The 17,112-nt window shown below is 42.5% G+C and overlaps 1 protein-coding gene across 5 annotated transcripts in view; it reads left to right on the forward strand.

Moving 5' to 3' along the window:
- COG3 (component of oligomeric golgi complex 3) overlaps window positions 1-17,112 on the forward strand; it is a 100,550-nt gene that overhangs the window by 12,562 nt on the left and 70,876 nt on the right. For 3 of the 5 annotated variants that reach the window (XM_084845129.1, XM_084845130.1, XM_084845131.1), the window contains exons 2-5: window positions 1,970-2,116; window positions 6,723-6,784; window positions 9,120-9,285; window positions 11,709-11,783. In XM_084845129.1, coding sequence (XP_084701255.1) covers window positions 1,970-2,116; window positions 6,723-6,784; window positions 9,120-9,285; window positions 11,709-11,783 — 450 coding nt within the window. Of the gene's footprint in view, window positions 1-1,969; window positions 2,117-2,989; window positions 3,052-6,722; window positions 6,785-9,119; window positions 9,286-11,708; window positions 11,784-17,112 lie in introns of those variants that run through there. The other 2 variants (XM_084845132.1, XM_084845133.1) reach the window with 2 other exon arrangements.

The raw sequence follows: 17,112 nt of genomic DNA on the forward strand, positions 1-17,112 counted from the left end.
GTATAGTTCTTCTGTGTATTCTTGCCACCTCTTCTTAATCGCATCTGCTTCTGTTAGGTCCCTGCCTTCTTTGTCCTTTATCATGCCCGTCTTTCACAAAACGTTCCCTTGAGATCTCCGATTTTCTTGAAGAGATCTCTAGTCTTTCCCATTCTGTTGTTTTCCTCGATTTCTTTGCATTGTTCATTTAAGAAGGCCTTCTTGTCTCTCCTTGCTATTCTCTGGAACTCTGCATTCAGTTGGATATATCTTCCCCTTTCTCCCTTGCTTTTCGCTTCCCTTCTTTCCTCAGCTACTTGTAAAGCCTCCTCAGACAGCCACTTGGCTTTCTTGCATTTCTTTTTCTTTGGGATGGATTGAGTTACTGCCTCCTGAACAATGTTACGGACCTCCGTCCATAGTTCTCAGGCACTCTGTCTATCAGGTCTAATCCCTGAAATCTATTCCTCACCTCAACTGTATATTCATAAAGGATATGATTTAGGTCATACCTGAATGGTTTCGTGGTTTTCCCTACGTTTGTCAATTTAAGCCGAAATTTTGCAAGAAGCAGCTCATGATCTGAGCCACAGTCAGCTCCAGGTCTTGTTTTTACTGACTGTATAGAGCTTCTCCATCTTTGGCTGCAAAGGACATAATCAATCTGATTTCAATATTGACCATTTGGTGATGTCCATGTGTAGAGTCATCTCTTGTGCTGTTGAAAAAGAGTGTTTGCTATGATCAGCGTGTTCTCTTGGCAAAACTCTATTAGCCTTTGTCCTGCTTCATTTTGTACACCAAGGCCATGCCTGCCTGTTATCCCGGTGATTTCTTGACTTCCTACTTTAGCATTCCAATCCCCTATGATGAAGAGGACATCTTTTTTTGGTGTTAGTTCTAGAAGGTGTTGTAGGTCTTCATAGAACCGATCAACCTCAGCTTCTTCGGCATCAGTGTTTGGGGCATAGACTTGAATTACTGTGATGTTGAATGGTTTGCCTTGGATTCGTACTGAGATCATTCTGTCGTTTTTGAGATTGTACCCCAGTACTGCTTTTCCCACCCTTTTGTTGACTATGAGTGCTACTCCATTTCTTCTAAGGGATTCTTGCCCACAATAGTAGATATGATGGTCACCTGAATTAAATTCGCCCATGCCTGTCCATTTTAGTTTGCTGATTCCCAAGATGTCGATGTTCAGTCTTGCCATCTCATGTTTGACCACCTCCAGCTTACCTTGATTCATTGATCTGACATTCCAGGTTCCTAAACAATATTGTTCTTCACAGCATCGGATTTTCTTTTCACCACCAGACACATCCACAGCTGAGTGTCCTTTCGGCTTTGGCCCAGCCGCTTCACTCTTTCTGGTGCTACTTGGAAATACCCTCTGCTCTTCCCCAGTGGTATATTGGACACCTTCCGACCTGAGGGTCTCATCTTCCGGCGTCATCTCTTTTAGCCTTGTGATACGTTCCATGGGGTTTTCTTGGCAAGAATACTGGAGTGGGTTGCCATTTCCTTCTCCAGTGGACCACATTTTGTCAGAACTCTCTGCCATGAGCTGTCCGTCTTGGGTGGCCCTGCACGGCATATTGATTAATTAGTTGTTGTTGTTGTTGTTGTTCAGTCGTTCAGTCGTGTCTGACTCTTCGTGACCCCATGGACCATAGCACGCCAGGCCTTCCTGTCCTGCGCACTCTCCCAGAATGTGCTCAGGTTCATATTCATTGCATGATTAATTATACCAATTACTTAATTAAAGCTTGCTTCCATGTTTTTTTTGATTTTTGGACTTCCCTGTTCTTTAAATCTCATTGAATGTCACTTGTGTGAACAAATTAATCTTATCCAACAAGCAGTTCAAGAAAATAGTTCTGCAAATAAATGATACTGCTTTTTAAAATTTGGAGTACAGCATTTAGCTCTTGCCAGATGTCTTTTGGTTCCTGTGTGTCATTCATTTATTTTTTTTTTCTTTGAACAGCTTCCCATTGAAGATTTAAGCAGTCTTGGGCAGCCATCATCAACTGTAACACTGACAGCCACAGTGCCAGAATCCATGGAGAACATCCTCTTGAAAGGGTTTTCCACTTTAGGTATGGAAAATGAAAGAATTGAAACAGCACAACAGGTAAAAAATAAGAAAGCTCAAACCTCTAATTTTGGGGCTGTACAAAAATATACTAATGTGAGCAGTTAATGGGCAGAGGAGTCCTAAATCCTGGCTGAGGAGGATTAGGATGGGGTGGAAGTGCCTCTTTGCCAGCAGTTCCACTGGTAGGGCAGCATGACCAATCCAGAGACCCCCAATATTCCCAAATGGGGCATTTTGGGGTCCAGGGGCAGCCTTCGATTTGCTGTATCCTCTCTGAAAGCCCCAGAGCAGGCTCAGAAAATATGCCCGCCTGCGGGTAGCGTAGTAATTTTACATCATATTAGTTTCAGTGGGAAAGGACGGGGAGGAAGAAAATATTGGAGGACAAAAGGAAAAAGCTGCCCCCACCCTGGCCATAGCGAGCTGGCGGACCTTTGGAACTGGTATATTGTCTGCCACGCAACTCTGCCACCCTCACTAAATATGGCTGGAACTTGACATTAAGAAAAATACTTGGGTAAATATTGTTCAGAGTTTTAAAGCGTTTATTTTATTTTGAATAGTAAAAAACAAGAGAGGGAGTTTTGCTAATCTTAAAAACTTATGCCTTCTGGAAGGCTCTGGAGGTCGCTCATACACAAAACATTTAGAATCTTATGAAATAGAAGCATTTGAGCCCATCAGGTCTGTACCTCCCAGAATCCTGTCTTTCATGGTTGTTGTCCTGGTTGTGATCACATCTACAAGGAGTAACTGGGGGCACTATCTGATAAGAGAGAATGCTTTGGTCTTTAAATAAACTCTCGTTTTATTCTGAAGGTTTCTCAGAGAGCTTAGGCTGAAGGAAGACTACAAATAATATAAATACATACATCTTTGCATGTTTCACGACAGAGGTCAAGATGCATCATTCATACCAATGGTGAATTCTATCTTTCACAGGGCGAATAAATAATACTGCCGTCATATAGGTATGGATTAAGGTCTGGATCTGGACCCCTTAGACCAGGGGTGGAGGACCTTTTACAGTCCAAGGGCCAAAGTTAAATCTGGAAAAGGTCTTCAGGCTGCATTCCATCTGTGTGTGGAGGAAAAGGCAGAGTGGGTGGGGCCAAAATGTGATTCTTACCAACTTTACTCCTACTTGGTAATATGCAGGACAATCACTCAACAGCTTCTTCCCTAAGCCCTGCCTCCTCTCCCTGGCAGACAAAAGCTCTTATCTCCAATCAGCAGCTGATTGGAGATAAGAGTTATTCCCCGTCAGGAGTGGGGACAGGGCCTGGGGAAGAAGTTGGAAGGCCATATGGGAAAGCCCACAGGCCATGTCTGGGCCACAGGTTCCCCATTCCTGCCTTAGACTATGAACATTTGTCTTGTCCCCTCAGAGATTACTACTTATTCCACATGGGGACCAGCTTTTTCTGCAGCCCCCTCTATCAGTGCTACATTGGAACAAATTATTATTATCCAGGAATTTAACAGGAACATGTCGTCCCTGGCTGCTGTCAGTTACTCCTGCAGAATTGCAAAAGAGTGACATGAAGAAGGGGGAAAAACGATAAATTAGTGAAGGGAGCAGTTACTTTCCTATGAAAAACTGGTGCCCTGTTTCGAATCCCACTTGTCCAAGTCCCCAGCAACTGTTTTACAAGGTGCCCTGCACACCTTCCCATTTTTCGTTCCCTATCACTTTAAGAGTGGTTAAAGCACAAGGGATCAAAAAATGGGGAAGTGTGTGGGGCATTCTGAAAAACAGTTGCTGGGGACTTGGGTAAGTGGGGATTTGAAGCAGAGCACCCCCAAGGTTCAGGGGAAGCCCTTGAACTCTGTGGATAATCTTGCTAAGTCAATCCTCCCTATTTTGGACAGCCGTAAGAGCACTCTAGCACAACAGTGGCTAACCAATAAACAAAAAGAAAAGGGCTGCGACTGCAACTGGGATCGCGGTTGGAGCAGGTACTGGGGGGGACAGGGGACTAATGACGACCCCACCAAAATGCTGTTTTGGCACAGTTGGAGGGGCTGGCACTGGCAAGGGGAAGGGGGCACTGGAAGCAGCTTGGCCGCAATCGTGAAGAGCAGCAGGGGTTTCTCCAATTTTGTGGAGTGGCTCGCTGACCAATGCCCTCTACCCATGATGGTGTCCCAGGTTTGGACGACATGCCAACCCATCATAGGTAAAACATCCCGTAGAACAACCCATTGGTTGTTATCATGGGTTGTTTAAAAAAATTAACCCACCTTGTGGAAAGCTGTTCAGGGTCGCATGACACACTAGCCCATCATGGGTAATCACTTACACTGGATTAGCGTGTCGTGCTTAGGGATGTACGAAAGTCACTTACCTTTTCGAAGGGTGACATTCGCGGTGGGGGGGGAGGCGCTCTGTCCCTCCCCCTGAAATTCTCTCCGGCTGGCTCCGCTCTGCGGAGATTCCGCAGAGCCGCTGGCTGGGGCTGCCCGCAGCCGGACATCTGGCCGCTGGGCAGCCTGCAGGGACGCAAATGGCAGCTGCCGTAGCTGCTGCCATTTGTGTCCCTGTATTTTGCCATGATAGGCTACGTAAGTATTTACGTAGCCTGTCACGTCAACCCCCCCCCCCAAAAACAGCGAACGCAAATGGTGGCGGCTATGGCGGCCGACATTTGCGTTCCCCCCCTTTTTTTTTTGCCGTAATAGCCTGCGTAAATACTTACGTAGCTTATCATGGCCTCCGCAGGGACGCAAATGGCATCCCTGCATTAGCCCGGATAGGCTACGTAATTATTTACGTAGCCTATCACGGCTATAACGAGGAAGCGAATGGCGGCCGCAGACGTGGCCGCCATTCGCAAGTCAGCGCGGATGGCAGCAGGTAAGTGTTCCGTTTCATGCGCCTTTCGTGGGGTGGGGGGGCGGGGGGCTTTGTTCCGCCATGGATTTCGGGGGGCCGAGTGCACTGGTATTTGGCCTCACCAAGATCCGTGGCGGAATTCTCTGACATCCCTAGTCACGCTAACCCAGTCGCTGAATATTTCTTCCGCACTTCTCTTTCTGCTCTTAGGGTACTCAGCATCTAGCACCCAGAGTGTCAGTGAAAAATAATTTGAGTCCCAGGATGATCCTTTTTCACATCTTTTTTCCTTATCTGGCTATCTTCAGGTTTCCCAGCATTCAATTCCAAATCAAAAATGGGGCAAAAGTTTCAAGCTACTTTGGCACTATTGAGTACTACACTGAGCAGAAAAAAAAGGATGATATATCCAAAGGTTGTTCTGACACAACTGTTTTGGGTGAGGGATATTAGAACCCTTCATTGCATTCTTGGATATAACTCCAATCCATCTCCTCGTACTTCCTCCTCTACTCCATCGCTGTCCACCCCTCTCCTATTTTCTTCCCTGGGCCCTTTCACACAGGACAGTTTCTTCTCTCGCCTACTTAACCATTGCCCTAGAAACAAAAGGTTTTCCCTGTCTCCTTGTTGCACCTAGTGAACATGAGAATAGCATTCTTGAGTATGTGAGTTTCCCAAAAAACCTGTTTTGCGAAGTAGGTTGCACAGTGGAGCTGAAGCAGGAGAAGAAGGGAGAAATTTGAAACTGAAATAGAGATTAATACATTATGTTTGGGGAGGAGTCCTAGGGCCGCTAGACAGAGTCTGGAGGGGGGCATAGGATAGTTTGGATTCCTGGATCAAAGTTCGGAGACAATGCTCTGACCTTGGAGCCAAGAATCCGAGCTCCCTGCCCCCTCCCCCTCACAACCAGAGCAAAGAACTGTGCTGGCTGCCTCTCCAGGTTTACAAAGGTGACCTCGAAGAGTGTTGTGCCTCCATTTGGGATAGAGGAAGACACAGGGCACCTCAGCCTGAGAGTGTTTGGGGAGGGGCCCAGCACATGGGCAGGTAGAAGACATCTGCAGCTCGACCCAGCTGGCCTCATTTATCAATCAGCCTCTGTATAAAAGACAAGCCTCAAACCCAGTTCAGGTGCTGGAAGCAATTGTTGATGCTCATCCATAGCCGAAAATGTTCCTGCCAGCTCCTGGACCCCACTCTGCTTACTCTCAAACCCAGAATGACTCTGACTATTCTTCAGCAAGTCCCTATATCTGGTTTCGTTTTCCTTGACTTTGGACTGATTACTCAAGTTGAGTAATGTATGACAGAGAAGAGGGAAAGGAGGCATGTTGGTGGGTGGGGAGGGGATTGGGGAGACCAACGTATGCTGAACCTCCAGGCCTCCCCAGCCTCCTTCCCTCCTGCTCTGCAGAGCCCCAGCAGCTGGCAAGAGGGTACAAGTTAGATTTCACAAGTAAAATTCTGGCTGACAATCCTAGGCCTTTCTGATTGCATGTATATGTCTGCTTCATGTTTTCTTCCTTGGAGCCTGTGTCCTTGTCCATGTTCAGCTATGTCTGCAGTTCCAGGATATGGCCAGGAGGAGAAGCTGAACCATGAGGCATAATTGGGCAGAGCAGAGGGTAGGAGCAGTGTGAGAGGCGAAATGAGGAGTGTGGTGTGGATGGTGATCGAGGCAGTGTAGAGTACTTTTCTACTAGGCAGTTGTTCTTAAGCATTTAAAATATGCCATTTCCTTTTTTTTCATGTGGTGTGATCATTGTAATGACTTGTGAGCTCTTCCCTTCTTTGCTGTAGTTCTTCTCATGTTTTGATCAACTCCATACCCAGATGGACCAAGATGAAGGGGTGAAGTACAGGTATTTCTCTCCATTCGTCATATTTTGACTATCAGGGCACAGCATCCAGCAGTGCTAAAATATTAAACATCCTCTGTGAACTTTCAACCCTATGTATGTGCCTTGCAGTGTCTATTATGATTTCTTTTCATCCTCTGTCTGTTTTAACATTTTAAAACAGTTCTCTCTTATGTCCAAATTTAATGAAAAAGTGTGACTGTTCATCCATAAATGCTTCCACATGTGCATTGGAATATTATCCCTGATATCTTTTCCCTACTTTACCATATACTCCTTTACCTGTTCTGGATCCAAATTTTATTCTAACAAAATAAAATGTTGACAGGCTTAATTTTCTTTAGTTATGAGATGGTTTTCAACATTGTGAGTTCTTAGTTGATCCTTTGCCCTTAAAATAATACTAAAATTCTGATTTTGAAAATGTTCAAACCAAGGAGCATTTAAACCTCCAGGTTTAATTTTGGCTTCTGAATATGATAAAATGTTGTCATTATCAATAAGATCGAAGTGACTAAATGAAACCTCATTTCTCCATATTTGGTATTTCCCTTGATCCCCTTTTTTATTTTCATGTATCGAAATTGCCAGAGGTACCGAGGGTATCGCAAGTAATGCAGAGAAGGAACACCCTGCCAAGTACCTTTAGATAAAGTTAACTTTGTGCTAGATTTACCGTTAATCATTACAGTTGCTCTTGGATTTGGTATATAACAGTGTTTCCCAAGAGGCAATTTACAAATCCTGTGGGGCATTCAGAACTTTGAGGGTCATTTTGGACTTTAGGCAGCCCCTTTTCCCCTTTTGCAATGGCTTTTGATAGCCAGTAGACAAGAGTTGTTGTATACTGTTCACCCTGCCTGAGGATAAAATTCCAGATCCTAGATTTGTCCTGCAGGCTCTTTTTAAAAAAATGGCACACAGTAAAGAGGAATAAAACAGGAATGCCTGTTCCCCACTTGGGGCAGAAAACAACTAAAAAGGATACTCCATCCATTTACAAGTGGAATGTATGGTGAACTTCCATAAAAGAAACAAGAGAAGGCACTGTAATAGCAAGAAAGACAAGGGAGAAATATATAAATTAACTAAGGAGAAATATATAACTTATCTAGGGAGTAATATGTAATTTATCTATAAATGAATAAAGCTGTATAGTCTGGAATTGTGTTCTTATATCTGAAGTTTGTAGTTATGGTTTGAGGGGTATTTGATGATGATGCTGTGTACTTGGTGGGTGGTAGCAGATTAAACATTAAGAACCACTGGTATATATTGTATGAATTTCTGAGAGGATCCAAATCCAGACTTTCAAACAATAAAGTCTACATTATCAAAAGAGTTTTCCAGATCAAGAAAGGCAAGGACAGTTGCTTCTTTTGTTTCTGTTAAATATTCATGCAACTTCAGTTTGATCAAGATATGTACAGTTCACGAGGGTTGTATTTAAGCAATTATCTAATGTAGACATAAACTTTTTTTGTAATCCATATTCTAAAATCAATAGAGAAATTGATCTGTATGATATAAGAGTGAGATCTTTCCATTCTTTATGGATCACAACAATCTTTCCTTCCTTCCAGGATTCTGGAATTATTCTTGTTGCCAGATGGTCATTTATTACTCTAGTTAAAGATTCAGCCAGTATTTTGGCAAATATAATATGGAGAGATATTTCTTCATTCTTTTTTAGTCTTTTACAGTACACCCCTATTCATGTCTACTCAGAAGTAAATCCCATTGAGTTCAATGGGGCTTACTTCCAGTGAAGTGTGTATGGGATTGCAGCATTAATTGTTTCTTAGACCTTAATTGTATCTTATACCTTGCTTAGTTCTGTATAGGAGCATTCTGTAGTTAGCCTCCACAGAATGCATCAGGCAGCAGTAAGTCTGCTTAGAGAAAGAGTATTGGCTCCTTCCTTAGGAGTCCTTCACTAGTAGTATGGAAACTACCAGAGCAGATTTGTGCCTTGAAGGATCAATGCAAGCATTTGATGTAACATCTGTGGTGTTTCATAAATGTGCATGTGATACCCGCACAGTGATCCTGCCTGGCATGAGAGCTTCCATTGTTTTTTTTATTAAAAGTTTATTGAATTTCTCTGTTTAAACTAACAGACCCCATCCTCCCTTCCGTCCTGCTCCCACCCTCCCCACCCAATCCCAATACTTGAACTTCCCACAAACCATAACACACATAGAACAACCATACAGCTATAATATCAGATATACACACATAGGTGGAACCACACATATTTGTTCTGCTGTTCTGCTGAATCCTTCCATCAGTACAAAAAATATATGTCGTATTTAATTGCATGCTTTTATTTCTCTAGGCAGACAAGGGCTTATTTGTCTGGATTTGAAGAGCAGTGTGATGCTATATTGAGTGATGTGAACAGTGCTCTTCAGCACCTGGAGTCATTACAGAAGCAATATCTCTTTGTCTCAACCAAAACAGGAACACTTCATGAAGCCTGCGAACAGCTATTGAAAGAGCAGGTAACTTCAGTCTTCTCTGGAAAGCATACTTCCAACTTCCTAAGCATCTACAACTCCATTTTTTTAAAAGTCCCAAACCTGTATATACCTGAATTGATATTTCAAATCCCTAAATACCAGTGTCAGATTTTTAGGCCCTTGAGCAACCACGTTAATTGTTTTTTTCCCCATTTGGTGTTGGTTACTAGGGAGATTTTCTTTACGGAGCTGTTAACTGATCTCCGCAGATGATGAAATCTGCAACCATGCACAGTTGAATTGTAGACATGGATAACAATGTCAGAGATGGTACAGTGTAGTAACTGAGGCTGACCAATGAATTGGGAAGTCCCTGGTTCAAATTTCATCTCTGCCATTTAATCACAAGGTGGCTTTAACCTCCGCTCCCCAAAATCAGCAATATGGAAGTAATGACAATAACTAGGTTTCTTGTAAGGATTACAGCATGGTCATGCAAGAGGGGCCCTTTGAACATTCAAAAGTGCCATATAAATGCCAAATATTACTGTAAATTGCACAGAGCTCCCTATGAAACACACAAGAAAATATTACTTAATCTTGGTATGAAGTCTCTGAAGCTGCATGTAAACTTGCTTGTTGATAAACCTAGGCAAGTAAATGCCATGTTGGAAAACAGGATAAGTGGCAGGGAGCTGGACTAGGTTGTTTTTTGGTTCCTTCTAGTTCCTTATATGCATATTGAGTGCCTGATCATCTGCTTAAAAAGCAACGTTCTCTAGCACACCCCAGCCATCTCCTGAAAATAATTCCCTATTTTGGGAAATTGTAATTTTAACATAAGAAACATTACTTTAAGCATTGGGATAGCACAATACGTTATTTTGAGAAGCTTTTGATGTACTTCACTGCAAATGGAAGCATTATTACACATGAACTCCAGTAACTGAAACACAAATTCCATTCACAGTCATTCCAGGGGAACTTTGAACACCACTCCAAATCTCCTCATTCTAGGTCACACACTCACTGTTCTCACCTACTCTTATGCAAGAAACTCTCCAACTGTAAATGGCTAGAAACAGGCATCTGAATATAGATCATAGCTAATGTAAGGTGATAGCTAAAAATCTGGACATTTCCACTGCAGATCTCACCTCTGGCATGTACTCAGATGGGCTTTATAGCAGGGGTGGGGAACCTCTGGCCTACTGAAGTTCTGAATCTGGCTTGAGGTTCCTCTGTGGAGATTCCCAGTGCTAGATAAAGACTGTTTCCTTTCTCTAGGGCAGGGAGAGTGATTGGAAATAACAGCAGGGATTCTGAGGCTGGGACTCCACCAGCTGAATCCCTTCCCTCACCGTCCCGAGTAGCAGGCAAAGCCAGCGTGTGACTCAGCTGACACTTGGAGGAACTGCTCCTCCGTGCACCAGCCGAGTCCCTTTTTCCATGCAGAGGGACAAAGCTCCATGCCTCTCTCTGGATGGAAAAAGGTAAAATGGGTGTGGGGTGCAGGGCATGATGTAAGGGGAGGGGGTGGGACTGTATCCTCGTGACGTCATCCGGCCCACCGGATTGGTCTGGGTAGGAATCCAGCCCCTGGACAGAGAATAGTTCTCCCCCATCCTGGCCACCTTATAGGCAAGCCCCAGTCTCCCACATGCAACATGGAAATACTGACCTATCTTACAGGAATGTTTTAAAGATTATTAATGAAATTCTTAAATGTGTTATATAACTGATGGCTGTTAACTTGGACCAGTCATTGGGATACATCTCATCAGTACTTTTAAGAACTCTGTTGTTCAGCCTCGCAATCTGTTTCGGAGCACAGTTCAAAATGCTGGTGTTCTAAAGCTCTACATAATTTGGGACCAAGGTACGTAAAGCAATGCATTATCCCGTATCAGCCTACCTTAAGAGGCTCTCCTCTTGAGTGCCCCCCCCCACCTCTGAGGTAAGGCAGGTATGTAATTACTAGAGATAGCCTTCTCACTGGTGGTGCCCTGTTTGTATAACAAAAATATAGCAAGTAATACTACTGTATCTTTCATGCATTTATTGAATTCTGTCCTGAACCCTGGGCTTGCACAATACTTCTAAAGAAATTTTTCAAAATAATTACACTGAAATCTAAAGAAGGTTTTTAATCTAAATTTATGTGAGGCCATTGTAGCAAATGGCTTCAGACTAAGGTGTCCTCCTTTAATAGAAATAATCGATTCACCAAATATGTTACTAAGTATATATGTCTGTAGAATTCCATCATGTATCTTTGTATGCCAGTATATACCATTATATGGAAATATGCTGAAATATAAACAAACTTGCAATATTTATTTATTAATTAATTCATTACCTCTGTAGATCAACCATGACTCTTAAGAGGCTACTCAGGACCTCATAGAGTGTGTTAGCCTGTTCCTAGCTGCCTCCTAATAATCTTTTATTTTCTTCTTGAATAGTCAGAGCTTGTGGACCTGGCAGAAAATATCCATCAGAAACTATCATATTTTAATGAACTGGAAAATATTCATACAGTAAGTATTGTTGACAACAAGAAAGACCAACAGTCTTCTTCCACTTAAGAGTCATCCTGCTCCTTTGGAAACAATTAAAAGGGTTGGATGTCCTGATTAATAATTAATATTTTAAGGCAGCTTTCCCCAACCTGGTGCCCTCCAGATTTTTTTGGGACTTCAACTCTCATCAGCCCTAGCCAGCATGACCAGTGGTTAGGAATCCCGAGAGTTGTAATCCAAAGCATCTGGAGAGCACCAGGTTGGGGAGGCTGTTCTAAGGTTTCAGTCCAGTAAAAATCTGAGTTAGGTGTACATAGAACTCAGTAGAACTTTGTTTCAACTAAACATGTATAAGATCGTGGTGTTAAGCATTTATTTTGGTATTCAAAAACATCAAAGCAGGAAACCTCCAAGAGCCACTGAAAATATGTGGTTTATTAGGCCAAACACTTTTCAAATGAAGACTTTTTGGTGCAGCATTATGAACAATAAAATCATATACATCCATTTTAATAATTTAAATGAGACCATTTTCAAATACTCAAATTATCAAAAACATAAATAATGATAGGCAAACTAACTGAAAATAGTTTTATTATAACATGAATAAAATTAATTCTGTTACTCTAATAAAAATATTGACCAAAATCAATAGTAGTGGTTAGTGTCGGACTAGGCCCAGGGAGACCCATGTGGCCATGAAGCTCATTTCATGACCAGGGCTAGTCACGATACCTCAGCCTAATCCATCTCACAGAGTGGTTGTGAGGATAAAATGGTGGTGGAAGATCTTTGGAGGAAAGGCAGGATATAAATGTAATAAATGAATAAAATCTTAACACACCTTCCACAGCATGCTATATGACAAAAATCCCCAAACTTGCTGCAACTGAAACCTCTTGCCCCTATTCCTTGTCATGTGTCTCATACAAACTGAATTGGTAGAAGCTTAGCCTCCTGGTGTTAAATTTAAATAAATTGTATCTGACAGAATGTAGCAGCCTTCTATGTTCCATATTCTTTGCTGCAAGGTAATTCTTGAAAGTAAGCCTAGAGCTAATTTTATACCCCTGGATAAATGACCAATTAGTTTATTGGCCTGTGCTACAAAATGGAAAAAAATAAAGTGGGGAGGGAGGTGTTTCTCTTAAATAGAGGCTGCAACTGGGACTTACAATTGAATGCTGCAGTGTGGAGTGCTCCTTGTCAGGACTCCGGCCACTACAGTCTGTTCTCCTCCCCTCACCCCAGGTTTTCCATTCCTCCTCCCAACTGTCAGTCAGCATTCTGTCACCACTGAGTGTGCTCAGTCCTCTTTGGGCTGTTTTGGTTCTCCTCCCCCCGCCTTAGGTTCAGCCCTGGCCCCCATATATATATTTGTACTTCTGCAAACCTCAGGGTTTTCCCAAGCCTGCTAATTCCTCCCTCTTGTATGTGGACGATGCCATTTGACTACGTAAGCAACAATATTTTCCCTCTGAGTTTGGAATTAGTTTATGCAAGTGGAGCCCCGCAACAAAATGTTACAGCCTACCCCTAGTGTGTTTGTGTTATCTGAGTCTGTGGCTGAGGGGTTGAAAAAGCATCAATTTATATCACGGGCAGGAATTCCTGCTCTAACATGTCTCTTATTTCATGTGCATTTTTGTAGTGTTTAAACATCCTCTTTTCATCCACCCCATTCTATAACCCCTAGTTTTGCTTTGATCAGCATTTTGTTGCTGCCAAGCACACTCAGTGTTTGGGCTGCTTGGAGGTGGGGTGGGGATTTCCCCCCTTAGTTTTTTTCTAAAGATTTTTTGTACGTCTGCAGACATTGGGGTTACCCCAAATCTGCTGATAACTCCCTCCTGTACATGGCTGCTGCTGTTTTGGCTACGTAAGAGTGAGCACCCAAAGAACTAAATTAGAATTATAGGAGGGGATGATGATAAACCTCAGGGGACAGCTGTTTAATGCAGAAATAGAATGACCCCGTTAACTGCAGTCAAAGCTCATAATTTTGTGATGGCAAATCAGTTGAGTAGGCGGGGGGGGGCATTGTTTAACACACACATAGGATTAGCCTATGAGTACTATACACCTGAAGGGTACAGAGATTGTATTCCCAATGATCTTAAAAGCAAATGCTGTGAGGAAGGAGAATTTTGAAGGTGGGAGGAGGTTGAACAGATCCCTGAGTTTGACAGAACATGGGTCTAAAAAGGCACTGAAACTGAAAAAGAAAAAAAAAGAAAAAAAGAGGCTCCATAAGGAAGAAATTATTAGAGAGAAAAAATGGTCTCTGAAATGGCATGCTGAACACACGAAGTAAAGAAACCAAAACACTTAATAAGAATTAAATGTTAAACTTTTTTGAAATGTGGAGGTACAATAACATATGCATGTAAAAAGATCTATTTATCTGCAATTTAGTCCTGGACATATAATGAAATCATAAAATAGTAATCAGCTGCCTTTCAAATGCATGAATATTACAGGGAGGTTAGATAGTGTTCTGATAATCATCTAAACCATGGTTTAGATTATCATGAACAAGCCTGCATACATCTTGGGCATCCCCCCCCCCCTTCACTTGCAAGAGTGGGAGAGAGAGCTTTCACTTTAGAACAAACTGCAGTTGCCTGTTATGGACAAACTCAGAATTGTGTCACTTTCTAATCAGTTAGTTGATAAAACCAGAATATCAAGATATGCCACATCTTTGCTCTCTCACACAAAGAAGGAGTAGGTGGGAGAGTGTACAAGCTTGAGGTTCATTTATAATTATCTCAAGTTTAACCCTAGCTCAGATAGCCTGTGATCTGTTTCAAACCAACTAGTCAAGAGAATGTATTCTTTTCAAAATGGTATTTATCTCTAATTTGAAAATATCTCTTATCCAGACTGTATAAAATCTAGGTAAACATACATTGTTGGAAACAAGTAAAAAAAAAGTGTTAGTTCCGGGGCAAGGTTTAGCACACTTCACATCATTTGAATATGGGATTATATTTTGGAATACTAATAATGAATTTGTGTGTCAGTTTTCAGGAAAATTGTTTTAAGATTATGATCAGATGGTACATTACACCTCAATTGGTGGAACTTTAGATAATGTGCTGGAAATACAAAATAGAAGAGGGTAATTATTACCATATATGGTGGATATGTAAATTTGTCAAGCAATATTGGAGTCAATCTAGGGATGCTCTAGTAAAGGATCATGCAGATTAGACCCTTACTGATTTTGTTAATTCACCCATCTAGGCAAGAATGCAGGGCGGCTGGATCACAGAGGAGATGATCCCCTCTGTGCTTCAGCTACCCTGCATGGGATAGTCAGCAGCCTCTGATTTCAGAGGCTGGCAACTATCTAGATAGGATTGCTCCCTTAAAGTCTTAACTTAATGATCTTGATCACCCCCGCCCCCTTTAGATAGCGAAATTACTACACTTTGAATTGTGGCAAGACAATTCTGCTGTGTTACGGTGCCCTCCTGCTTATTCTGCTTAGTGGGGTGCTGGACTTCTGACCCAAAGTCTTGCCCTGAAAACAAATTCATGTCCTCACTTGGCAGCTGCTTGGAGTCACCATGTTCTTTAATTCTAAGTATATGTCTCTGCACCTAGCTCCAGTTGGTGGATCTTTGGGTTCTTGTAAAACACAAAGAAGATCCCATGCTCCTGAAGTCTGCCCTCCCCTGCCCTAGGCAGCCAAGTACTCTCAAGCCCTGGAACTGACCCCACCCACTCAAACTGGCCATTGGACCCTCCTAGACAGGAGGCTGAGCCCTTGCTTGAGCAGCAAGGACTTCCTGGTTCCAGTGTATTTCTGTGTGTTCTTTGGCTTTGCTCCTTTTGGTGCTGACATATAGCTTATCCTCAGTTCCTGGTTTCTGGTTGTTCTCAACTCTTTCCAGAGGGGTAGCCATGTTAGTCTATTGCAGCAAAAACAAGAAATGTTCTGGTGGCACCTTAAAGATGAACATATTTATTATGGGATAAGCTTTTGTGGACCCTCTGCACTTCTTGTCCATGAAAGGTTATGCTGTAATAAATTGGTTAGTCTTTGGAGTGCCACACGACTCTTAGTTGTTTTTCCTCAGCTCTGATGCATGTTTGGTTCTTTGACTTCAGCACTCTGACTTGTTCTTCATCCTCAATTTTTTGGCTCAACTCCAGGATCCTGGCTCATCCTAACAGAGGGTGATTGAGGCTAAAGATAACACAGAGGCACTGGATGTATATCTGTGCACTGATCAGCTCCTTTCACAATATATTTTTATAGGATTGGGCATTGTGGCTTAAGATAAACATTGCAAGGGATTGGCTGTCAGAATTAAAAGTTGATCTTTTATGAGGAGAACAAGTCTGGCCTTTTGGTAATGCCTTAATTTGCTGGTTTCCTTTGCTGACTAAAAACGCACAGCTGATATAGTTAAACCACTGGATTCTGTTGTGTATACAAAAATCATATATACATTTTATTACAAAGTGTAATCTTACATGAAATAAATACAGTATACAATGCCTAAAGGTTGATAACAATTAACCCCAACAAGAGATCCAATATAATGTTGGAATGAAAGGCAATGAATTCTAAATTCCTAAATAGATAAGTACATTTTTTAAAAGAAAACACATTGTCAAGAAAAACAGCAAAAAGCAATATGGGCATCTCATAATATCCTGCTTCACTGAACTTCATCAGGTGCTGCCATTAAGACCACAATACTATGGCCCTAACGCAACATTGGAGGGGCCACAGGTTGCTGGAGATTTCCCCCTCCAAGGCACTAGACAGAGCTATGACCTTGGAAGGGGGAATCTGAGTGGGGACTTCCCCTGCCCCTCCCAGCCACCTCATCCAAGGTCTGAGTTCCAACCTTGGGAACAGGAAGGAGAGGGAAATATTGGGGTGTGCTGGTAGGCGGGGTGGGGACAGGAGAGACCATTGATCCACCGGGTCCAAGACCTCCCAAGCACCATCCCACCCCCAGTAGTGCATGTCAACTAGACAGGCTCAGAGGCCCATCTAGCTACAAATACAGCAAAGGCGTATGGTTAGGCAAAAAAAATTGCTATTCCTGCCCTGTTGCTACTCCTGCCCTGCTGGCAAGAGCCCAGCAGGGCATAGGATACTTGGAATCTTCTGATCTTGGAGGCTTCCACTGTTTGGGCATCTACTCAACAGAAATGCGCCCTAAATTACCAATGTTCTTCCTCCATATATTGTAAAGACATTGAGAACATTTCCCATACAGGGTTCAAAGGATTCACAAATGAACACATAATACGTGAAAAATGTGAACATATCCCAATATAAGGGTTGAATAAATCACAAACAATAACAGCTTCAAACATT

The sequence above is a fragment of the Heloderma suspectum genome, chromosome 3 (genome assembly GCF_057233095.1).
Source record: "Heloderma suspectum isolate Gila_16-S chromosome 3, 16-S_ref, whole genome shotgun sequence".
Classification (NCBI taxonomy): Eukaryota; Metazoa; Chordata; class Lepidosauria; order Squamata; family Helodermatidae; genus Heloderma; species Heloderma suspectum.